Source organism: Mugil cephalus, chromosome 2, assembly GCF_022458985.1.
Source record: "Mugil cephalus isolate CIBA_MC_2020 chromosome 2, CIBA_Mcephalus_1.1, whole genome shotgun sequence".
NCBI classification, from domain to species: Eukaryota; Metazoa; Chordata; class Actinopteri; order Mugiliformes; family Mugilidae; genus Mugil; species Mugil cephalus.
This window is the reverse complement of record NC_061771.1, coordinates 6,571,309-6,595,404: the sequence shown is the minus strand read 5'-3', so window position 1 is coordinate 6,595,404 and position 24,096 is coordinate 6,571,309. Positions and strand designations below refer to the sequence as shown.

The 24,096-nt window shown below is 40.2% G+C and overlaps 2 protein-coding genes across 6 annotated transcripts; both read left to right on the top strand.

Moving 5' to 3' along the window:
- Window positions 1-1,140: 1,140 nt before the first annotated feature.
- LOC125004698 (lipopolysaccharide-induced tumor necrosis factor-alpha factor homolog) lies at window positions 1,141-14,869 on the top strand. 3 transcript variants are annotated; one of them, XM_047579531.1, is made up of 6 exons: window positions 1,143-1,291; window positions 2,832-3,189; window positions 10,994-11,032; window positions 11,151-11,195; window positions 11,327-11,474; window positions 13,035-14,869. In XM_047579531.1, exons 2-6 carry the CDS (start codon window positions 2,841-2,843, stop codon window positions 13,138-13,140), a joined length of 687 nt encoding a protein of 228 aa, XP_047435487.1. In that variant the 5' UTR covers window positions 1,143-1,291; window positions 2,832-2,840; the 3' UTR covers window positions 13,141-14,869. The 3 variants fall into 3 exon arrangements, with proteins under 3 accessions (XP_047435488.1, XP_047435487.1, XP_047435490.1); XM_047579532.1 differs by lacking the exons at window positions 10,994-11,032; window positions 11,151-11,195; window positions 11,327-11,474; window positions 13,035-14,869 and adding exons at window positions 3,343-3,387; window positions 3,536-3,683; window positions 4,473-5,041 and having other exon boundaries at window positions 1,141-1,291; window positions 2,832-3,204; XM_047579534.1 differs by lacking the exons at window positions 1,143-1,291; window positions 2,832-3,189 and adding an exon at window positions 8,773-8,804 and having other exon boundaries at window positions 10,792-11,032; window positions 13,035-14,815.
- Window positions 14,870-16,110: 1,241 nt separating this feature from the next.
- On the top strand, window positions 16,111-24,096 carry gprc5bb (G protein-coupled receptor, class C, group 5, member Bb). 3 transcript variants are annotated; one of them, XM_047579648.1, is made up of 4 exons: window positions 16,111-16,863; window positions 17,523-18,639; window positions 21,026-21,138; window positions 21,215-24,096. In XM_047579648.1, exons 2-4 carry the CDS (start codon window positions 17,523-17,525, stop codon window positions 21,257-21,259), a joined length of 1,275 nt encoding a protein of 424 aa, XP_047435604.1. In that variant the 5' UTR covers window positions 16,111-16,863; the 3' UTR covers window positions 21,260-24,096. The 3 variants fall into 3 exon arrangements, with proteins under 3 accessions (XP_047435604.1, XP_047435606.1, XP_047435605.1); XM_047579650.1 differs by having other exon boundaries at window positions 16,118-16,863; window positions 17,523-18,633; XM_047579649.1 differs by lacking the exon at window positions 16,111-16,863 and adding an exon at window positions 17,249-17,353.

Below are 24,096 nucleotides of genomic sequence, written 5' to 3'. Positions count from 1 at the left end.
TGTTTTTAATGACTCTTGATAATATCTATTAAGATTCATTTCTGACTTACTAATTTTGTTTTCAATATCTCAGCTTTGGCCTTTAAGAAGCCGGTTTCCTTTCCCTACAGTGGAAGTTTCATGTAAAACAGTGTGTCCTGGCTTCATCACTTCTCAGAAAAAAATAAATAAATAAAAATGTACAGTATACAAGTGAAATCATTTGACATGAATATCCATGAATATGTTTTAGAAGCCTATTCAAGTGTGACTTTGTGGGGACAATGCAGGATGACTTCCACTGCAGGAGGACCTCCTAATTGTGCTGAAAGGGCTCACAGGCCCTGTCTTTAAATGCTCTGTGCCAGCTGATTGAGTCCTCAGTTATTGGGCAGATTTGTAGGCGAGTTATTTTTGTCTGAGCATCATATAGTGCTCAGTATTCTAGAGCTTTAGGTCTTTCATATGGGAAATCTGTAGTACTCTGCAGTACAGTCTAACGTAGCATGAAATGAAAATACTCAAGTCTCATATTTCACAATCAGTTTACAATCCTTCCTCCTGCACATCTCTCCGTCCTCATTCCTGGTCGACTGCTTCTACCAAGTGGTTATTTATTAGCATTACATGCGACACCACCTGCAGGACCTTCTAGAAACAGACAAGACACAACGTCTGTGGTGATAGATGAAACAACCTGGCAGGATTTAAAGCAAATTAAAAGCAAACTAACTTGTTGATTGTGAACCACAGCCAGAAGACAGTCCATCTCCAAGAGTCTCATTCACATATATGATATAAACATATATTTTTAAGATCACAGTTATAGTTTTCTTTGGTGAAATAAATCAATATTCTTCTCAAGCTGTCTTGCTTCTTATGTTATTTTAATTTATTGTTGTTTTATTTAGTATGGAATTTGAAACTCACTGCATTATCAGTGTGGTGGCACAGTGGCTCGGTGGTAATGCCTACTAGCGAGAATGTCCAAGTTCGAGTCCAGCTCGGGCCTTTCTGGGTGGAGTTTGCATGTTCTCCCTGTGTTCGCGTGGGTTCTCTCCGAGTACTCTCTCCGTACTTCCTCCCGCCTCCAAAGACATGCTCGTTAGGCTAATTGGTGACTCTAAATTGACCCTAGGTGTGAGTGTGAGTGCGAACGGTTGTATGCCCTGCGATAGGCTGGCGACCTGTCCAGGATCCCGGGGGTACGCGGTACGGAAGATGAGATGAGATTAATTATCAGCTCCACCCCCTTACTGGCAACACAATTTGGAAAGGAGAAACAGTCACACACTACTGAACTCCCGACAAGGTAAGCGGTATTAGAGTGTCCTCGGGTGTTAGACAAATAGAAATGTGCTGTTTTCCTGCTTTGAAAATGTTGTTGAATTTTATACTTTATTATAAGTTATTACCGCTTAATAACTGTTATAATATATTGCTTTCATTAGAGGTAACCACAAAAGACCAAAGGCAAAGTTCCACTCTATTTGTTAGAACTACAAAATAATGCTTAATTTTAATAATACGATGTCAGGTTAGAGTTTGCTCTCTAAAGTCATATTTTTTTAATCGAAATATTATGTAAATTTTCCATTGTGTTGAAGCGAAACCACTACAGTAAAGCTCAGCGGTTCTTGGCACATAAGAAATACCTATTAAGTTTAGTTGACACGTTATGACTTTTATTATGAGAAGTTTTATTTTATTGTGGCACTGTTAGACCTTTTAGTTTTGGTTCATTTGGATTCACAGACAGGCTGAACAAGATTTCATGCTCCTGCAACATATTTGTTTGATTTTTTTCCTTCTCAGTAAGCTGCCGCCATTAATTGTATACTGAGAAAGATGGATAGGTGCGTAAGAAAACCTGCCTAAGAAAACAAAGCACTCTGCATATACACAAAACAAAATAAGAACAATAAAATAGTTGTTTAGTGTTAAATTGCGATTCATTGTGAAAGTTCACGTTTGGCCTTCTGTTCTTGGAACTCTAGCTTCAAGAATGAAAGAAAACAAACTGGTTCAATTTTTTTAGTGACATGAATATTTAGTCTGCTGTACTTATTTCAAGATTAAAATGTGGTTAAAAGATTCAAGAAAAGATAACAAGTACATTTTTGAAAATTTTACATAAATATTTCTTGGACACAACGATCTTTTATTCATTATGTGCATGTAACTATAACCAGTTTTAGCATTCCCCTGGGCGTCTAGCATGAATGAAACATGCATTCTCTTACAGTAATCCAGTTTCAGTGATGCATGGTCTGCTGTTTTTCCATCATTTACTCATGTGTACTCCTTAGACACAATAGGCACCATCTTTCTTGCTGAAATGTTTTCAGCATCAGAGGCAACTTTAAGAAACTCATAAGGGACCATCGTTACAAATGGAAACCATCATATCAAAAATGCATTCATTCACAAATAAAAAAAAAACATACATATGAACACCATATTTGAGTTCTGCTTGTAAATCTATAGACATGTTTATCTACAACACAATCTGTGGTAACTGCTATTTTTAAAACGTTTGTGTTGAGAAAACAAGAGAGTAGTTTCACTTTTGCTAATGCCGCTAAAATAATGCAACCAAACCTGCTTGCTTGTATTCTGGTGGTGTCGTAGCAAAGGGGCACCCTTTCGTGTATATAAAGGAAAATTATCTGGATAAACTGGATAAACAAGCTGTTATTTTTATGAGAGAATAAGATGTGCTGAGGAGATACCAGGATTCAGTTTGAACCTAAGTACACTTCCAGTCAGAGGAATCGCAAAAAAAGTTTGAACCATTTTTGTATAGCAAGACGTTTAACTTCCCTTATTATTTTGTTCTCCTGCTGGTTTAGACAAAAATAATGGAAAAGGGATCAGAACCTCCAGAATACCCCGGCCCCCCTCTGGACAGCAGTGTGGCACCGTCCATCACCCAGCCTAGTTTACAGCCCGCTGCCCAGCCCGCTGCCCAGCCTAGTGTCCAGACCGCCGTCCAGCCTTCTGCTCAGCCTGGTTTCCAGCCCGCTGCCCAGCCTAGTGTCCAGACCGCCGTCCAGCCTTCTGCTCAGCCTGGTTTCCAGCCCGCTGCCCAGCCTAGTGTCCAGACCGCCGTCCAGCCTTCTGCTCAGCCTGGTTTCCAGTCTGGTGTCCAGTCTGCTGCTCAGCCTGCTGCTCAGCCTGCTGCTCAGCCTGGTTTCCAGCCTGGTGTCCAGCCTGTCAAGACTGGTGGGAGACTGTCAAATTGTGTCATTTTACTTACTTACTTACTTACTTACTTACTTACGTTAGTTCAAGTAGTAGCAGCTTTTGGTCAGCTCATGTATTGAACTTTTCCCATGTTATCATATATTATGTTTTTCTTAGGTGCAGTTCAAGAGCCTACTTACAAAACTCATATCATCCAGCCTGGTGAGTATCTTTCTTCTATTGTCTCTCATGAGTTAAAATAACTTATGAATGTGAAAATGATAGAACTACTTTTTTTATTATTATTATTATTTATTTTTTACCAAATGTGGTTTGGTAAGCAGTTATAAAGGTTTTATTGTGCACACAGTGAGCAACACCTTGGTGGTGCAGCAGCAGCCGTCAGATGTTCCTGGACAGATGATGTGTCCTCACTGCCAATGCAATGTCGTGACCAGAACCGAGCACAAAAATGGTTTGTTCACTTGGCTCATCTGTCTCACTCTAGGATTGTTGATGTGAGTAAAACCCACAACATATAAACAACCACACAACCAAACTCAGGCCCACAGCAAAACCTCACACAGACATTTACAGGCAGACAAACAGAAATCAGATAGAACTTCCTCATTAACTTGTATGAAAATATTACAGATTAGATTAGTATTGCTACTGATTTCCTGAATTGATTCTATCCTGATTCATAGTGTCTTCTTCACTGTCATACTTTTTAAATGCACTCAGTCTAATTTTGCTGTCAGTCTAATTTTGATGCAGGAAATGGCAAATATATTTTAAAAAAAAGTATATAAGTGATTTTATGAATCGATATTGGATCTTTCAAGTGAAGAGCAAGTGAATAGAAAATACTTTTCTTAAACCCATTCAGAGAATAGCACAAACATTTGTCTTTCGTCTTTGCATACTATATTAAGTATTATAGATTTTTCGTTGAATGAATGAATGAATGAACTGATTAGTTGCTGTCATTTCAATTTTTGCAATGTGAACAAAAACTGTACATAACAAAAACTTTTTAAATTATTTATTTATTTTATTTTATTGTTTTCATGACGGAAACAATGCATAACAAAACATAACTTGGTATGTAATTCAGTCCCTAAATTCATTATGCACCATTCTTTGAATCAACTCAAAGTGATTAAAACAGCTCTTCACTACAGTGTAAATTCAACTCAATAACTTAACTTTTTTGATGGTAATTCAGTGAGGTTGTAATAATTTACAGTGTACACATTGATGCTCATGCGATGAATTATGATTTGACTTCTGATCCTTCACACCAGGTGTTGGCCTTGCTGTGTGATCCCTTTCTTCGTGGATGCTTGCAAAGATGTGGAGCATTCCTGCCCCAACTGTAACAACGTCATCCACATCCACAAACGCAGATGAAGCAGCCCTGCAGTATAATCTCTGCTAACATCATGACAAAAGGTGTAACCTTTGACTAAAACTGAACCATGACTAAATATGGGAGACCTGTTTTTCTATGAATATCATCCAATTCTGACTTAGATGCTTAGCTTGCACATACACAAGAGCCTCTTTATTTTCCTTTCCTTTTTCTTGACATTAATGATATTGATATGTTCCAGTGATGAATCTAAGCAACAATGTGGGGTTTGCTGTCTATAACTAAATTAAATTATGACTTTATTTCTTCATAAAATTACAATCCTACTTTCATAAAATATTGTCATTACAAATAAGAATGAATCATCATGTAATTGTTAATCTTTTGATTCCATCTCATCTGTTAACAGCTGAAGTTCTTCTTTTACCATAATAACCAGCTCACTGCCTGTACCATGGAGTGATATATGAATAAATGTGTCTCATTGTTGTGTTGATTTCACTTTTGCCTCCTGTCACACTTCATCCGTCCACCAGATGTCCTCAGACCTCCCTCTTAGGTTGTATTCACCAGGGGCCTCATGTATCAAAGTGTGCATGCGCCTGGATCCAACTTTTCGTTTGTACATCCCAATCAACGTGGAATTGAGCGCACATGTAGGAGTTCCTTTTTTTTCTGTGTACAGGCTGAAGTTGAACATCTACGAAAGCAGAGGCTGCTCTGGACATGAGGCAACCAGAGGAGTGTATCTGTACAGTAGGAGACTAGACAAGCAGACACACACACAAGTCTCAACCCAGCCATTTTTCTCTTTTTTCAGAACGCATTCCCGCATCACATATAAAACTACATAAGAGACAGAAACAGCTAAGCTATTCCTGATACACTATATTATATTGTGCTATAATAATGAAAATAAGATTAAAAAAAATAATAAAAAAAAACACAGTTATAACATTAAACGCGCCCCACGTACATATAGACAGAAAACACTGAACAGCTTTGCTACACTCTATGCAGATCATTAAGTGGTCAAAAATTAGATTAGATCCAAGATACGGGGTACCACGAACCATGAGGTCAGACAAGACAGTGGGACACATTTCAGCAGCAAACACCCAGCTGAAGTAGAGACACAGGTAGGGATATCGCACAAGTTCGGGTCAGTTTACCATCCAGCATTTCAGGGCTTAGTGGAAAGAGCAAACCAAACATTAAAGAGGAAGATAGCCAAGAGATATGCTGAGATATCCTGAGATATGCTCAGGGACAAACCTGACATGGTTAGATGCACTCCCTTTGGCCTTTATGTCCATGAGAGCCTCTCCGAATGGAAACACTTATCTCACACCTCATGAGTTGTTAACAGGGAGACCTATGCCAGGGCCGTCTAAAGAGGCTAGCCACCTCCCCACATTTGAGGTGTGGGACAAAGAATACGACGACTCTATGACGGTGCTGACGGGTTGACTACAGACTTGCATCGCCAGGTGCAAAAGGTGACTCCAGAGGCAGGCTCCTTCAAGACTCCAGCAGTACAGGTGGGAGACTAGGTGTGTGTTAAAGTTCACAAACAAAAGTGGGCTGAACCCAGGTGGTCTGGACCCTTTGAAGTGGTGGAGGTGACTTCCCACTCGGTCCAGGTAAAAGGAAAAGCTGGAGCAAATTGGCACCACCTGACACCTGCCTCCCCATCCTCTCGACCCTTCAGAGAGGTTAGGTCCGATTTGGGTGTTTTGCACTGTGAGCAGTGGAGGAAAAAGTTCCTCATTGCATATCTGGGGGTTGGGGTTCAGGCTCAATGGAGTGCGGGGAGGAAGGCTTGAAATCTCTCTCCTGTGGAACCAGCTCCCAGTTTGGGTTCAGGAGGCAGACGCCATCTCTGTTTTTAAGGTCAGGCTTAAGACTTTTCTTTTCGACAAAGCTTATAGTTAGGGCTGGACTTAACCATATAGGCCTAGGCTGCAGAGGGGAGATGCACTGAGGATATGTCTTCTACTCTCTCTTCTCTGGCTCCTGTCCTCTAATCTCTTATAATTTATTTTCTATTACTAACCACTGTGTCTCACTCTCTCCCTTCCCCTCCCCCTCCATCTCCTTGTGGGGTCTCTGGTCTGGAGTGCTGAATATCTGACCTGTGGAGTTCTAAGCTACATCTGCTGTTGTGGTCTCATCAACCATCCCAGTCTTCATGTCCTCCTCCAGTTGTCCACTCCTACCAGATGAACAATTCACCAACCTGGCTATGATTCCTGTTATACTCACAAACTGTCACAAAAGATCATCAGCTATGTGCTATATTGTTAGATTCTGTGTTTCCTTCAACTCAATATATGTATCTATGACAGATGTTTGTTTATCTGTTTCTCCTGCTCTTCTTTTCTCTCTATCTTCTCTGTTTCTAACCGGCTGACCTTCAGCAGATGGGTCCCTCCATATGAGCTGGGTTCTGCTCAAGGTTTCTTCCTGTTAAAAGGGAGTTTTTCCTTGACACTGTCGCCCTCAGGTTTGCTCTGGAGGTTGTAGGCTGGTTTTTCTAAAGCGTCTTGAGACAATTTGTATTGTTATTGGCGCTATATAAATAAAACTGAACTGAACTGAACTGAACTGAATTGAATTGGCTTCTTTAAATAAGAAAAATAATTGAAGCACTCCAAAATATTTGAAGACAGACATGGATTATTACTAGGCCTTGGGCCTACATCTTCAAATACAAAGACATTTAGTGCAATAGGCAAAGTAACATGCCCACATTAATCATACAGAGTTCAGTCATACATCATAATATTATCATTTTCCCAACTGAATTTTAGTTTGTGTTTCTGGCTGCTGGTTTTCTTCACCTCCCTGGGTTTGAGCCTGTAGGAGCTCAACAGCGCCACCGACGATCAATGTATCACAGTGGTATTCTCTGGTGAGGAGTGGAAGTGCACCAATAAATTGTACATAACGAGAGCATGAGCGCAGATTTTGAGCATTGAAAAACAAATATGGGCACCCAGGGTATAGGCCCTATTACATTTAACATTTATTCATAAATATGTGCATTGTTATTGTTCTGCACTTATATAACCCCTTCCCTTGTTGAAAGAACGAGACTGATGCACAAGTGAGTGAGAAAAAGATGCCACATAGCACAAAAGAGATTATTGTGTTTCTGATCTGTTTCTTCTTTGTAATACTCAGGTAAGATCAGGGGGTCACCGAAACATTCCAGTACAGCATAAAATTCTCGCATCCAAGTTTATGACATTGTTTTTAATGACTCTTGATAATATCTATTAAGATTCATTTCTGACTTAATAATTTTGTTTTCAGCATCTCAGCTTTGGCCTTTAAGAAGCCGTTTTCCTTTCCCTGCAGTGGAAATTTAATGTAAAACAGTGTGTCCTGGCTTCATCACTTCTCAGAAAAAAATAAATAAATAAAAATCTACAGTATACAAGTGAAATCATTTGACATGAATATCCATGAATACGTTTTAGAAGCCTATTCAAGTGTGACTTTGTGGGGACAATGCAGGATGGCTTCCACTGCAGGAGGACCTCCTAATTGTGCTGAAAGGGCCCCCCCAGCTCATCGGCACAGGCCCTGTCTTTAAATGCTCTGTGCCAACTAATTGAGTCCTCAGTTATTGGGCAGATTTGTAGGCGAGTTATTTTTGTCTGAGCATCATATAGTGCTCAGTATTCTAGAGCTTTAGGTCTTTCATATGGGAAATCTGTAGTACTCTGCAGTACAGTCTACGTAGCATGAAATGAAAATACTCAAGTCTCGTATTTCACAATCAGTTTACAATCCTTCCTCCTGCACATCTCTCCGTCCTCATTCCTGGTCGACTGCTTCTACCAAGTGGTTATTTATTAGCATTACATGCGACACCACCTGCAGGACCTTCTAGAAAAAGACAAGACACAACATCTGTGGTGATAGATGAAACAACCTGGCAGGATTTAAAGCAAATTAAAAGCAAACTAACTTGTTGATTGTGAACCACAGCCAGAAGACAGTCCATCTCCAAGAGTCTCATTCACATATATGAATATGTGTCTCGCTTCTTATTTTATTTTATATTATTGCTGTACGCATGTTGGTCACTTTGGTGAGTTTCCCGCTTGTATAAATAATAAAAGTAAGGTATACTTAAGGTGGCATTTGTACAGTATGAAATTTGAAACTTGCATTGAACTATTAGCTCCACCCCCTTACTGGCAACGCAATTTGGAAAGAAGAGGCAGTCACACACTACTGACCTCCTGACAAGGTAAGCGGTATTAGAGTGTCCTCAGGTGTGAAGAAATCTTACCTTATGTTGTTTCTCATGTTAGACAAATATAAATAATGTGCTGTTTTCCTGCTTCAAAAATGTTGTATTATAATATATTGCTTTCATCAGAGGTAACCACAAAAGACCAAAGACGAGGCTCCACTCTATTTGTCAGAACTACAAAATAATGCTTAATTTTAATAATATGATGTCAGGTTAGAGTTTGCTCTCTATACCCGTAAGAGTTTTGTTGTTGTTGTTGTTGTTGTTGTTTTTTAATTGGAATACTAGTATGTAGATTTTCAACTATGGTAAAGCTCAGCGGTTCTTGGCACATGAAAATGAAATACATATTAGGTTGTTTAGGCGTGTCAGAACTTTTATTATGAGATCTCAGTCACCAGTCTTCAGAATGACTTCCATGTTTTATTTTCTTCTGATACTGTTAGATTTTTTAGTTTCGGTTCATTTGGATTCACAGACAGGTTGAACAAGATTTCATGCTCCTCCAACATGTTGGTTTGATCTTTTCTTCTAAGTAAGCCGCCGCCATTATTTGTATACTGACAAAGAGGGATAGATGCGTGCTGCCTAAGAAAACACATGCAAATGCGTTTGACAGAATGATGGAAAAAAAAAAAAAAAAACATTCTACAAACGAAACTAAATAAGAACAATAATCATTTTTTAGGGTTAACATTGCGATTCAGTGTGAAAGTTCACTTTTGGCCTTCTGTTCTTGACACAGTAGCTTGACAGTACTTGAAACAGTAGTTTCAAGAACGAAAGAAAATATATTTTTTAGTCCATTTTTTTCTTTGACGCAACAATTGATTATGTGTACGTTAACTATAACCGGTTTTAGCATTCCTTTGGATGTCTGCCATGAAAAAACATGCATCCTCTTACGGTAATCCAGTTTCAGTTGCATGCTGGTTCATTGTTAACAGTATTTGTTTCTTACGTGGACAAATGAAAAGTCCTAGTGTGGGTTTCAGTGTTGCAAACAACTTTCATTTATTGATGTTGTATTTGCATTTGTTATGCTATGCATGGTCTGTAGTTTTTCCATCACTCACTCGTGTTTACTCCTTCAGATTTGGTTTTAAACTTTACTTGCAAACTACATGGCACACAGACACAATAGGCACCACCTCCTTTGCTGAAAACAATATGAAGAGAGTAGTTACCCTTTTGCCAAGTGCCACTTAAAAAATGCAGCCAAACCTGGTTACTTGCATTCTGTACAGGTGAGTTTTTAGTTTGAACCTAAGTTCACTCTTTCGGTCACCTGACTTCCAGTCTGAGGAATTATAACTATTTCTATTAACATGGGCACATACATCAGAGAATACCCTAAAACCAATCAAGTCTCTCTTCAAGAGAACACTTAAAACTCTTGACAAAAAAAAACTATACATTATCATTATTGTAAAATTATTAATAAGTACAAAATCTTGAAATTTGATAGCTACCAGTTGCTTTTGGATGTCTGTCTCATCTTTAAGGTTTTGAACGGATTAGCCAGGGCTTCATAAAAAAAATCTTCCAGAGTAAACACCAGACCACTGACTAGAGGAGACTGTGATGGACAATGTCGAAGGACTAAATTTTGCAAACTGGTGGCGTCCATCAGTGTTGCAGTGTTGCAGTGTTAAGACACACTGCCAGCTCACGTTAAGAAACTGTGACAATTACATCACCTTTAAAAAGACCCTTAAACAGTGGTTGAAAACACGTCAAACCTGCTCTCATGGAAAACTTCTTCATTTTTCTTGTGTGTGGGCTTATTTTTTTGTATAAGATTCTTACAAGTTTTTCTTTTTTTCATGGTGTACTGTGTGTATTTTAAGACATGTTGATTAACGTGCATTGTCCTAATCAAATAAGTTAAAAAATAACAACAACAAAAAAGTTTGAAACATTTTCGTATTACAAGATGTTTTACTTCCCTTGTTATTATTTTGTTCTCCTGTTGGTTTAGGCAAATATAATGGAAAAGGGTCTAGAGCCTCCAGCATACCCTGGCCCCCCTCTGGACAGCAGTGTGGCACTGTCTGCTGCCGAGCCTGGTTTACAGGCTGCCGCTCAGCCCGCTGCTCAGCCCGCCGCTCAGCCTGCTGCTCAGCCTGGTTTCCAGCCGGGTGTCCAGGCTGCCGCCCAACCTGTTTACCAGCCTGTTTACCAGCCTGGTGTCCAGCCTGGTGTCCATCTTGTCAAGACTGGTGGGGATCAGGGACTGTCAGATTGTGTCATTTTATTTACTTACGTTAGTTCATGCAGTAGGACTTTTTGGTCAGCTCATGTTCTGAACTTTTCCCATTAAATGTCTATTTTTCGTAGCTGCAGTTCAAGAGCATACTTACCAAACTCATATCGTCCAGCCAGGTGAGTGTCTTTCTTCTGTTGTCTCTCATAAGTTAAAATAACTTGCAGCAAAATGCAGTAAAGCACGAACATGATAGAACTTCAGTGGTTTGGTAAACAGTTGGTAAGCAAAGGTTTCATTGTGCACACAGTGGCCCAAACCTTGGTGGTGCAGAAACCGCCTTCAGATGTTCCTGGACAGATGATGTGTCCTCACTGCCAATGCCATGTCGTGACCAGAACCGAGCACAAAAATGGTTTGTTCACTTGGCTCATCTGCGGCAGTTTAGGCATAATCGGGTGAGTAAAACCCACAACATATAAACAATCACAACAAAACATCACACAGATATACATAGAGAAATCAGCTAGAAGTTCGTCATTAACTTGTACAGAAATATTACATATTACCAAGGGCGCTAACAGGAAAACCAAGCCATTGTTTGTGGCCTTGTGTCCTGTGAAATTTTTTTAAAAGGGGAATGGGGGACAGTTGGTCTAGTAGAGTCACATGCAGAATAATGTAAAGCATTCCTGAAATACAACTAAAGTACTAATGCATACTCATCTGAAAAGGCATCTGTTAAACTTAGTTAAAGTCACCAAACATCCCATGTCAACGGAGAGAACGAGGCTGCACGTCAACTATTTGTTGGTGAATTTCATCGTCTAAAAGTTATTAGACCTTTAGTGGCTTTAAACAGAAAACGCTTTGGTAATATATATATATATATTTTTTTTTATCCAGGCTACACTATCATTTCTTACAACATGCTGTAAAGTACTATTATTAAACCACTATTAGCATGAACGAGGTGGATTACTTGATTTCTAATCCATTTTCCTCAATGTCTTTGGGGAAAAGTTGGAAGTTAAGAGACTGTGGTCACATCGGCTTTTTGGCTTTCTGTGCCTGCTTTCTGAAAGCAATACAGCATGGCCCCAACAAGGAATTGTGAATTTTAAATATTTGTCATCCAAAATTAGAAAACATGGATGCAACACAAATCACAATGGAAACAGCGTTAAGTTGTCCATGTTAAGAAAGCACGGATTCAGCATTATGAGACGTACGGTTGGACAGTACAGTGGTAGGTGACGCTGGCTACCAGCACTAGTAATCTTGCAGCCTGGTGGAGTACAACATGGCCCATTCAGATTCAATGTCCCCCACTGCCCCTGAAGGTTGGAGCTCTGCCACAGGTGGGAGTTGAAGACCATCTTGACAGGTTCTTCCACCAGGCCTTGCTAGCAGACTCTCACTACTCATTGGGGACTACCAGGTCTGTGCAGAATCCACCCCTGCCATCTGATCCAACTCAGCACCAGGTGGTGATCTGCTTTTCTCTTCACCCGAGTGTCCAGAACATACGGTTGTAGGTCAGATGATGCGACTATAAAGTGAATCATCGACCTACAACCTCAGTAACCCCCTGGGTTGGGTACATGAATACTTTGCCGTATTGTATTTGCAATTCAGGGTCTTTAGAACCATTGGGCTAAAACCAGTCTGCCTTGGGAGCCCGTACCAGGGGAAAAATGCCCCAGACAGCATAGCCCCTAGGGTCATTAGGGCACTTAACTCCTCCACCACGGTAAGGTGATGGTTCAAGGAAACATCTTCATTTTTGCCATGTCATGTCATTTCATGAAGGAAACAACACATACCAAATCATAACTTGGTATGTAATTCAGTCCCTAAATTCATTATGCACCATTGTCTTTGAATTAACTCAAAGTGGCTAAAACAGCTCTTCATGTCACTTACTGCTGCTCATTCAGTCAGGTTATAATAATTTATTGTGTACAATTGATGCTCATGGAAAGAATTATGATTTGACTTCTGATCCTTCACACCAGGTGTTGGCCTTGCTGTGTGATCCCCTTCTTCGTGGATGCTTGCAAAGATGTGGAGCATTCCTGCCCCAACTGTAACAACGTCATCCACATCCACAAACGCATGTGAAGCAGCCCTGGAGTATAATCTCTGCTAACATTATGACAAAAGGTGTAAAAGTGAACCATGACTAAATACTAAATCATCCGTTTCTCACTTGTATGCTTTGCTCGCACACACACAAGAGCCTCTTTCTTTTTCTTTATCTTCTGATTTATAATCTTCTATGACATTGTAAAATGATGAAAATGTAAAAATGTTGAAAACTAAATTATCATTAATTTTATTCTTGACATTAATGATACTGATATATTCCAGTGATGGGTTTAAGCAATAATGAGGGTTTTGCTGTCCATAATTAAATCAAATCATAAAATGTTTTTCATAATAGTTTAAAAGAGAACTTTCATTGTTTTTGGCATCTAAATTTATCATATTGACTTAATGTTGATAAGACTGTGATTATTTTCATTTCTTTACTTACATTTCAGCTATTTGACAAATAAATAGAAAATAAAACATAAAAAATATTTTTAAATGAACAAAATCCAAATTTGATGACAAAAACTGTCAAAGGAGTTGTTTTTTCATTTTGGGTTTTACATTATTAAGCACAAGAATCCTACTTTTATGAACTATTATCTTTGCAAATAATAATGAATCAATATTTAATTGCTAATCTCTTCATCTGTTAACAGTTGAAGCCTTATTTTACCATAATAACCAGGTCGCTGCCTGTACCACGGAGTGATATATGAATGTGTAAATGTGTAATCAATCAGTTCCCATCTCATTGCTGTGTTGTGAAGATTTCACTTTCGCCTCCTGTCACACTTCATCCGACCACCAGATGTCCTCAGACCTCCCTCTTAGTTCCAGTCCCCTCTCACACCTGCCTCATCAGTTTATAAATACATAGTCAGCCGCGGTGTACATACGGTTAGTTGTGTCATTTTAGTTACTTATATGTTTGACTTATAGCTATGTGACTGTAAAGTTAAATAAACTAGTCGACTTTCACCAAGTTGACTCTAAAAAATCATCAACCCCTCATTCAACCCCTGCTGGATATCGCTACTGCTTTCCTGACTGATTCCATTCCGATTCACATGGTCTTCTTCGTTATCATACTTTTTAAATGCACTCATTTTTCTAGTGTAATGGCGCTCTCAGAGTTGTAGTGTAATGTTTTGGATTTCCCTCACATATGGACTGACCTGGCTGGGCAGTCTTTTCGAAAGAGAGGATGCAGGAAATGGTATATACTGTATTTAAAAACTTTTGCTGAAATTTTCTGATCTTTCAAGAACAATTTGAATCAGAAAATTGCATACACATGTCTCTCGTCTTTGCATACTATATTAACACTGAATGAATGAATTGACTAATCAGTTGTTGTTGCTCACAAAGAAACATCATTACCAGACATCTTACTGTATCGTACCATACCCTACGAATGGTGTAAATGAGCTAACAGGGCTAAGCCCTCCCAAACTAACACAAAAAACACAGATTGTTTTAAGTTTTGGTGAAACAAACTTCTGATTATTGACTTCACACGACATACTTCTTTATGGGTCCTGTAATCATTTGTTATGTTTGTAAAATTATTGTTTGAAATTGATCTTTCACTGTGGTCCTCCCTTCTTTGTTGTGGCCTAAATGAGCAGGTCACAGCATAGCAAAAAGAGTTTCTTTTGTTTTTGTTTTTTTTAATTGCTTCAAATATATTTCTTCTAACTGTGCAAAGAAATGTCCATCATAGTTTGGCCAATATGACTAAATGTTACACAACAAATTTTTGTCTTTGTCAAATTATTGTGCCTTGTATGAGGCTGCATGTGGATGGTTGCTAAGTGAGATAAACCTGGGATTACGGGATGGGCCATACTTAACAAGGTCCTACTGGACTGTGACCATAGTAACCACTGGATTACCCAGATTAGGACTAATGCCCTGAGTCAGTCAGCACTTCTCTGTCCTGTTATCTTCCACCACTGTCTTCTTTTTTTCCACTGTACTCCAGCACAGAATGCAACAGCTCACAGATACGAACACTGTCAAACGCTGGTCCTCGTACTGAATGTTCTATCGAGCTGCATTAGCAACTGTGTCACATAGGGACATGAAACAGTGGTATCTGTGAGAAGCTAGCAGATATTCAGGTGCTCTTCAAGGGCAGTTCAGAGGTGTACTTTGAGATACAGGTCTTTTAATATACCACAGAACAATCCTGTGTGGGTGTCTGTCTCACAGATTATTCAATTCATTGTGTTGTCAACAAACAGCCATAGAAGGGACATTACATTTTAAAGTAGTTCATTTCTTACTGAGAATTAAATGACAAAACTGATAACACTTCATTGCCTGTACAGTAAATATGAAATAAGCATTGTGTTGTAGACGTGCTGGAAGGCAGATTTTTTTTACCCTCCGGACAGATTCAGATTAGCTGAATTAGATGTTTACTGGTCAGACATGCGAGTGGTCAATTACATTTGGACAAAGAATTTGAGTTTACGTTAGTTCAGTTGGTTGTTTTATCAGCTCGGCCTCTGAGCTGAATGGACTTTTAGTGAAGTGGGAGAAAACCCATTCACAGCTAGGCTTAGGGCGCACGCATTCGAGGACAGCAGGGTGCAGGCGTGCAGTCCTTTGCATGTATCTGTTTGTGGTTCGTGCATCACCAACCATCTTTAGCCTACGTTCAGCAGCCACCAGCCTCTGAGCTCACTAGCGTCTGTCAGCAGCAATCTCTCACAGGCTGATCCAAACTGACTCGATTACCTGGTACAGTGCTCGCTCCCTGTCGTGGTCTTCCTCATGCTGCATCCCTCTCCAGCGCCACATTGAGGGGAGGAGATAACTCCTCTCTAAAGGGAGAGTGAATCATGTCTTCAAATGTATTACGTAACACTCTCTACAAGGCTGGTCACATGGCCATACGGCTCACCTGTGTTTAGATGGGCCAGCTGGCCTCCTCATTCCAAATCCAATCCTCGCACGCTGCTACGCACACCATCAACAAACTTCTCACAGCTGAAGAAACTGTTTTGCAGTAATCTGTTGATCAAATATACAGTATCTCCCACAGCCATGGGTGTGAGGGAAGATTGTATAAATGGTAGGACGAAGACGTGGGAGCCTGAAGGCAGGAAGTAACACTGAGAAGTGCAACTAGTGACTAATGCTGGGCTGTCTATGAACAGTCATTTTTATATACTGTACTTATTTCCTATCTTCTTCCTAGTTAGACAGGTGCATCAGCAAATCATACTCCCCCTGTGTGGGTGAACAGAAGTAAGCTGGGATTGCGTCTCTGCTGACACCTCCGCAGATTCAGCGTGAAGCAGGGAGAGAGAAACACAGACATGCAGACAGAATTAACAGAAAGAGGAGGACAGAGGGAGCAAGAGCGAGGCAGAGAGTGAGAGAGAGAAGAGTGAAAGGGACAGAAGATATATTTGACTGTGTGGGTGTGTGAAGAATCAAGGCATGCATCATAATTGTGGATTCTTCTTGGAGCAGCTGGACAAGTCACTGCATCGGCAGGACGTTATTGCTCTTTCGAAGTGTGTGATTTTGCACTTTAAAACAGTGGGAGCGCTGAGCTCATACAGCGACATTGTCAACGACAAAATGGAAACCGCTTTGTTTTTGCTGCCTCGAGGATCACACTGACTGGGATTACAAAAACACTTTGTTGACTGAAGAGATGCTGAAAATGACATACGGGAAATTATGATACTTCAGCGCTTTCAGTAATCAAGAAGTCAAAGAACTTTATCTGAGGTGAGTTTGATGTTAAGGGTGAAATTGTTTTGTTGCTGTATTTATTTTGGATGTGCTTAAATTGCTGTGTATCTTAAAGGGCTTAGACATTGTCTAACGGTTCATTTTTTTTTTGTATTAATATTAGATTCATCTTAGTGTTGGGTTTTGTCTAACGGTTTGTGCCAGTTACAGCTCTCACAAATAAGTACAAACACGTCATGTGTGTGCTTGTGCTTGTGCATGTTTGTGTGTTTGTGTGTGAATGCTTGTTTTTCTGTGATTTGGGTATTGAACTTGACTTCTCAAAAGCCCAGTATGCAATATAGTCAGCCCACGCTGTTTCCCGTTTCCATGGAAACTATTGCCCAGTGCTAAAAGCAGTTCTATTCTGTGCGGTGGGTGTGTGACTGTGGGTTTGTGTGTGTCTGAGGGATGAGAAACCTCTCACACAACAGGTTTATTGGATCCTAAGAGATATTTACTGCTGGTTCTACCGTGTGACAATGAAGTAGGGACCAATATACAGAAATTTACTACACTCGCCTTCTTTTGGACCTTCCACCACCGTCTCGCTTGTCTTGTACCTTTTTTCATACCTTTACCTTTCTTACTCTCTTTTCATTAACCATTTCTCGTTCTCTCCTCACTGCTACATTATTTTTGTCTTTGTCTCTAAGATGGCCGTCAGCCCTATCGTCATCTGCCTCCTGACACTTGTCGGCTATGGCACCTCCCACCCCTCTCCTCCTCCTCGGGGATGCAGCGTGGACGTGGACCCTCCCTACAGAGTGCTGTGTGACCTGGAGTCAGCCTGGGGAGTTGTTCTGGAGGCTGTGGCCTGCAGCGGTGGCCTCACCTCGCTGGTCCTCGCTGTGTTGCTGATAGTCAAGCTGCACTCCATTTCCGACCCTGCCAGGCGCTCCGGACTGGGGCCTCTGCTCCTGCTTTTGGGCACTCTCCTTGGGCTTTTTACCATCTCTTTGGCTTTCCTTGTGGGGAAAAACCAGGCGCTCTGTGTGGTTCGCAGGGCCTTCTGGGGACCTCTTTTCGCTCTCTGCTTCTCCAGCTTGCTAGTGCAAGGGGTGAGGCTCAGGAGGCTGGTGGCTGGAAAGATGAGCCCGACGGGCAGCACCCTGGCAGCACTTGGTCTGGCCTTGGCTTTGGTTCAGGGGATAATCTCTGCTGAGTGGGTCTTGCTGACTGTAGTCAGAGAGGGTCATCCAGCCTGCGAATATCCGCCTTTAGACTTCGCTCTGACATGCAGCTACACTTTGGGGCTGCTCCTCATAGCCATGGGTCTGTCTCTGGGGGTGATTCTATGTGGAGGAGAGTTGGCAGCAGAAGGAGGTAGTAATGAAGAAGATAGAGAAGGCGAAAGTGAAAAGCGGAGATGGAAGTGTAATGCCGTCTGGCTCTTTCTGTCCAGTCTGGCATCAGCATTGCTATGGGTGGCCTGGCTGGGCTTTTATCTTTATGGCAGCCAAGCGCTGAGGGGAAAGGGGAATAGAGAAAGGGGAGGAGGAGGAGGAGGAGGAAAGAAGGACGGAAAAGTGTTGGATGAGCCTGCGCTCGCCGTGGCCTTGGTCATTCAGGGCTGGATCCTGCTGCTGCTCCATGCTATACCAGAGGCGCATCTATGTCTCCGGAATCCTCCACAGTCCAACACGCAAGATTTCTTTGATACCAGTCACACGTCTCCTCCTCCACATTTTGGCGATGAGCTCCCTGCACACACTCACCGACCCTTCCCAGAAAACCAAGGCTTTTCACTGGAGGAGCACAGTGCAAGTAGGCGTATGTAATGTGTATGTCTCAGTGCATGCTAATATAACAGTGACGTCAAATAAATCAGTTTCAGCCCTAGTCTAATGCTGCTGTCAGCTGGAACTCACTAGATCCCATTTTCAAGGTGTTAGGCTGAGTTTCCTTAAAATATGTTTGGCAGTAAATATGTTTTACAGTAAGTTATGAGAACGCTGTTGCTAAGCAACTGACAACAAAAATGCATTGATTCCTCTTAAAAATAGTGAATGTCATTTCTGCATTCAGTGTCACAAGTGCAAGAAAGCAACAAAAGTAATAGTTTTTTGCATAGTCTGGATTTTTTTAAATTCCAGGATCAAAGCTTCCTTCTCAGTGCCTTTTTGTTCTGGTCATCTGTGTTCATGTCATTTACAGTAAACTCCAACAGCAGTATTTTGACATCACAAATTAACTAAATTATATTTAATTCGCTTAACTTTAATACAATAAATACAACAAATAACAAAGTAATCTACATTATTATAACATTAAATTAAAAATAAATTAGTAAATTAATTAAATTAAATGACAGGATTATTACCATACAGCCAAAGATTGTGGCTTTCTTTTAGCTACTGTAAATCCAAGATCCAATTAAACCTCTTGAAATACATTATTATCAAACAGACTTTTCTGCAGGGAGAAATATGACTCATTTTCCTTTGAATGCTCTCCATTTGTATTTGAAGCCAGATGCACAGATGAGGAGCTAAAGCTCCAGGATAAACAAAGACCGAACGCAGAGGCAGAGAGGAAACATACAGACATCATGATGCTGAAGGTATTTGTTGGCCATTGTACAGCTGACAATAGTATGGTTGGAGAGGTCACACATGTAATACAGTGTAAGCAAGACACAAGAGGATTTATTTTGGACTTGAAACACTGCACGGGATTCTGTAACTTGGCTTCACGGATGATGTGGTGTAAGCCTTGTTTCAAAGTGTGTACATGAATGGACTTTGTCATAAATGTGGAGGTAGGCTACTCTGTGTCAAACAACATAAAAATGAATTACTGCACTCTATAACAAAAAAAACAAACAAACATATAACAAGAAACACTGTGCACCACAACTACAGGTGAAGCCACAACTTATAAAATTTCAATACTCAATCTGGCTGAAGTTAAATTATTCTTAACTGAAGTTATCAGTTCATGTGAAACTCAACCTCCTGGATAATGTAATGACTGAGTTTATGCTGTGCCCATTAGTATTAATTATTTTCACTTTGTTTCTAGGTTGGGTCTCCCATTTTGGAACGGCAGATGGCTCACAATATAACGATGCATATAAGCTTTGGCCGTTGTTGTTATGCACAAACCAGAATAATAGCAAATTCAAACTGTGTTGTTACCACAGCTGAGAACAAAAAATAGAAAATAGTTTTGAATTCATTTAACTGAGCTAGAAAATAAAAGTGAAGGTGACCAGTGCTTCTGGACTCGACTTGCCTGAAGCACATATATATATATATATATTCCAGTCCAGCTCGGGCCTTTCTGGGTGGAGTTTGCATGTTCTCCCTGCGTCCGCATGGGTTTTCTCTGAGTACTCCTCCCACCTCCAAAGACATGCTCGTTAGGCTGATTGGTGACTCTAAATTGACCCTAGATGGGCGTTTGAATGGTTGTTTATCTCTGTGTTAGCCCTTCGATAGGCTGGAGACCTGTCCAGGGTGTACCCTGCCTCTCGCCAGATGACAGCTGGGATAGGCTCCAGCAACCCCTGCAACCCTAGTGAGGATTAAGCGGTAGGGAAGATGAGAGGAGATGAGATATATATATTCCCATATTTCCAATACCTTTGCATTTACTATAATAAGTTACTGGTTGTGTGGTGTGCTAAACTAATGGCTTGGTTTCTAGATGCCAACATTTGCCTAGCAGCAGTGTCCTTATGACATACAGCTGATGATACCACTTGAAAGCCAAGCATATTGTTTACACAGCCACAAACCTGTGAGTCTGAAATGACATGAACACACAAATAGACTACCCTCAACCTTTCTTTAATAAAAGAACCAAATATTTTCAAATGCATTACTGATGTGAATGAGCTCAGTCAATATCGTGGGAGTGCTCTAATTTTTAGTCATATCATATTTATTATCATAAATAAATGGGGATTTCACTTCTTGATCTGTGGGAAGTGAACTTACTCAACATCAATAAGCAGCAGTTACTAAGTTACATTGTGTGAACAAGCAATAGAAAAATATGCAAAAGAGGTCTAATATATTATTATTATATGGGTTTACAATGGACGTGGAGGTCCAAATTAAGCAATTAATATAATGTAGACGTTATCAAATTTGTTAGTCTGAATAACACAAGTAACTTGTGTTTGTGTGTTTTACCTCCTTTGGCCTATCAGCTCTCCGAAGTGGAACATACCACGGCAGCCATGGGAGCATGCGGCCTGGAATCGCCTTCAGAGGGCATGTCTACCAACCTACTGAGATGGCTTTGGTCATGAACGGTGGTACGGTAAGTACGGCAGAGACCCGCGCTAAATGAACAGCTTTCTTGTGTTATTTCTCACTGCTTCTTTGTCTCTTTGTAGATGCCCACGGCCCCGGTCAACTACACTGGACGACGGTTGTGGTAACTTGGATTGAGACGCAAGGTTACACAAAGAGGTTATTACGAAGAATTTCCTGTTGCCTACAAAGAAGGATATAATCGAAACAACACATATCATATTGGGTTACTCAATTTAGCTACTTAATGTGAGATAGATATGTTTAATGTGTATTTGTTTCAGACGCACATGTATGGCTTTCACATTCTAAAAACCAATAGCATTTCTGCTTCAATGTTCTTGCCTTTTTATCGCCAGACTGGACATGAAATCAGAGTGGACTGAAGAGACAGTGAAGGAACGTTACTTAGAGTGCATTCCTTTAATCAGCACATGCAATCTCAATTGTACTTAATGAAAAGAGTGGAGAGGGATGTATATTGGAGGAGGATACTTGAGCGAACTGAAATGATGATCTGAATGTAGTGACGTGGTGGACATTGAACCATTTTTGCCCTTACAGCTCTAAATCAGTGCCGTTCGTCATCAATGATGCTTGCTTCATAAAACTGCATATTCCATCTTTTCCTGTTCGGCTTCAAGCCACAGCTCAGAAATGAAGCCTTTAGGATGTTTATGTAAATTACCTGCATACGCCCACAGAGTTTGCTTAGCCTCTGTATTTTTATGCTGGAAAGCCCAAAGGACGCTGATTTAGCTTTTTCTCTCTATCTATCTCCATTTCAGTGTCAGTGCTGTTGGACACGTTGGCACATCTCGTCATGTGTATTCATAAATACCATGTATTTAGCAGAGCTTTTGCAGGGTTGCGGAGGACTTTTAGGTGGATTTAAAATGTGAATGAAAGGTCTCAACTCATGGATAGTTTTTTAAACGAGAATACATTTTTAATATCATAAAAGCCATTAAATACTGCAATACTAATTCTGCAGTAAGTCGGAGGCTGTGGTTTTGCACTTTATCAGCGCTGATTACGTCTGGGATTTGCGATATCTAAAATTATTTGAGATGCATGTAAAAGCAGAGTTTAACGGTAATGTATTTTGTCATAAATGTGTGTGTGTTTTCTAGAATTTTGATATTTATATTGGTGGAAATTACCTGTTGTAGTTTTCAATTTCAACACTGACCCTTGTTACTGGACACAGCTACATAAAAAGATATTTCAGCCAATATGGACCAGAAATCAGTCAGAAAAATGGACATTTTCTGGACAACTGAGCAAATCCCATCTGCCAAGGGAGCCAATGTAAGATGACTAAAAGCTGCTGAACAGCTGATATACACCCTGTGGTCAGACTGTTTTGTCAGCTAGTTTGTGGGTGTTTTTCTGCATGTTTTTCCAAGGTTACTCTGGAATAAATAAGGCTACTGACTTATTATCATCATTTTGTTCAAGATATAGAGCAGCATCTTAAACAGCGGCAACAGAAGTATCTGGAAAATAGGGTAGTTGCTGTTATTAACTGCTAAATAGTCATTAAACATACCCAGTGGAAGAAGTAAGTGAATCGTTTCGATCTGATAACTGGTTGAACCTATGTACTTTAGCAGCACTAACCTCAAATAAGCATAGCATTTGGAGAACAACTTTGCACATTACTTGGAAAAAGTTTAGGAACATTCTAGATAGATAGATAGGTAGATAGATAGATAGATACTTTATTCAGGAAATGACCGCAGTGCAGTTGCTTCCTGACAGGGAGGCGTCACAGATTCGTATGACCTCCTCAACTTGGACAATTTGGACAGCAGCCTGTCACTGAACAAGCTTCTCTGTCTGACTATGATGGTGGACACTGATCATGATGGAGTTTGCTCAAGGGCTTTGCCTCCACCCCTGACGTCACGAACTCCAGCTCTGCTCCTACCACAGAGCCCACCTTATGTATCAGTTTGTCCAGCCGAGAGGTGTCTTTGTATCTTAGTGAGGTCTTAGTGCTACCTCCGAAGCACTTCACAACGTAGAAGAAGACACTAGTGACAAAAGTCTGGTAGAACATGTACAGCAGCTTCTGGCAAATATTAAACAACCTCAGCCATCCTGACTTCATAAGATGCCATGATGATCAATTTGGCGAACTGTCCAGGCCACCCCAGTTCATGATACTTCCTCCTCCATGCTTCGTCTTCTGATGGTGTTTTAACGTGCACCATTCTCTTTAAACAACGGTAGTGCTTTTGCACTTTCTGCTCTTAGTTTTTTTTAGTCCGCAGCAGTTTTTCCAAATACAGTTTTGATATTTCAAAGTGCTTTGTGGCTGACATCAGGAGTGAGGATTTTATAAATAAAATTACACCGAAATTTAGATCTTTCCAAAGGGTTTTCTTACTTTTTCTTCAGGCACTTAGGATCATTTTAAATTCCATCAACTAAAACGAAACCGTTTAGTTCTTCTTTGCTGTGAATGTATACTGTTTTTATAATAACACTGAAAAGTTTTGCTTCAAGTCCAAACTGAATGCTGGATTGCTGCAGCTGCTGAAACACATATAAACTCTGAGGCAAAGCAAAACAGGAGAAAATTCTACTACTTTGCAACAGTGAGTTCGATCAAGGACGCTTCGACCAGTTAAAATGTAGTTGCAAAGCAGCTATCACATTTATATTGTGACCATTTCTTCTTGCTATAACATAACTATATTGTCAACAATTTAGCTTTTGTGTACAAGTTTGCGTTCTGATTATACAATGAAAATATGATCATTGTAGGGATTTTATGTAATAAGCCTGTATAACTGATTTTAAACATGTACTGTAAATGTTGGAAACGTGAAAAAGCACTGGTATTTCCCTTGATGCTCTTATGATGACAGTCACTGTTTTATGGCAGCGTAACCTGAATGTCTGTAATGTGATTTGCACAAAGTGGCTAATACATCAGTGCACATTTTCTGTTAAA

Excerpts from the sequence above, each read along its gene's own strand:
- LOC125004698 (XM_047579531.1), top strand. The coding sequence starts at position 2,841 with ATGGAAAAGGGATCAGAACCTCCAGAATACCCCGGCCCCCCTCTGGAC. Across the intron at positions 3,190-10,993 it reads TGGTTTCCAGCCTGGTGTCC|AGCCTGGTGTCCAGCCTGGT; the intron begins AGCCTGTCAAGA and ends AGCCTGTTTACC. Across the intron at positions 11,033-11,150 it reads TGTCCATCTTGTCAAGACTG|CTGCAGTTCAAGAGCATACT; the intron begins GTGGGGATCAGG and ends TATTTTTCGTAG.
- gprc5bb (XM_047579648.1), top strand. The coding sequence starts at position 17,523 with ATGGCCGTCAGCCCTATCGTCATCTGCCTCCTGACACTTGTCGGCTAT. Across the intron at positions 18,640-21,025 it reads GGAGCACAGTGCAAGTAGGC|CTCTCCGAAGTGGAACATAC; the intron begins GTATGTAATGTG and ends TTGGCCTATCAG. Across the intron at positions 21,139-21,214 it reads TGGTCATGAACGGTGGTACG|ATGCCCACGGCCCCGGTCAA; the intron begins GTAAGTACGGCA and ends GTCTCTTTGTAG.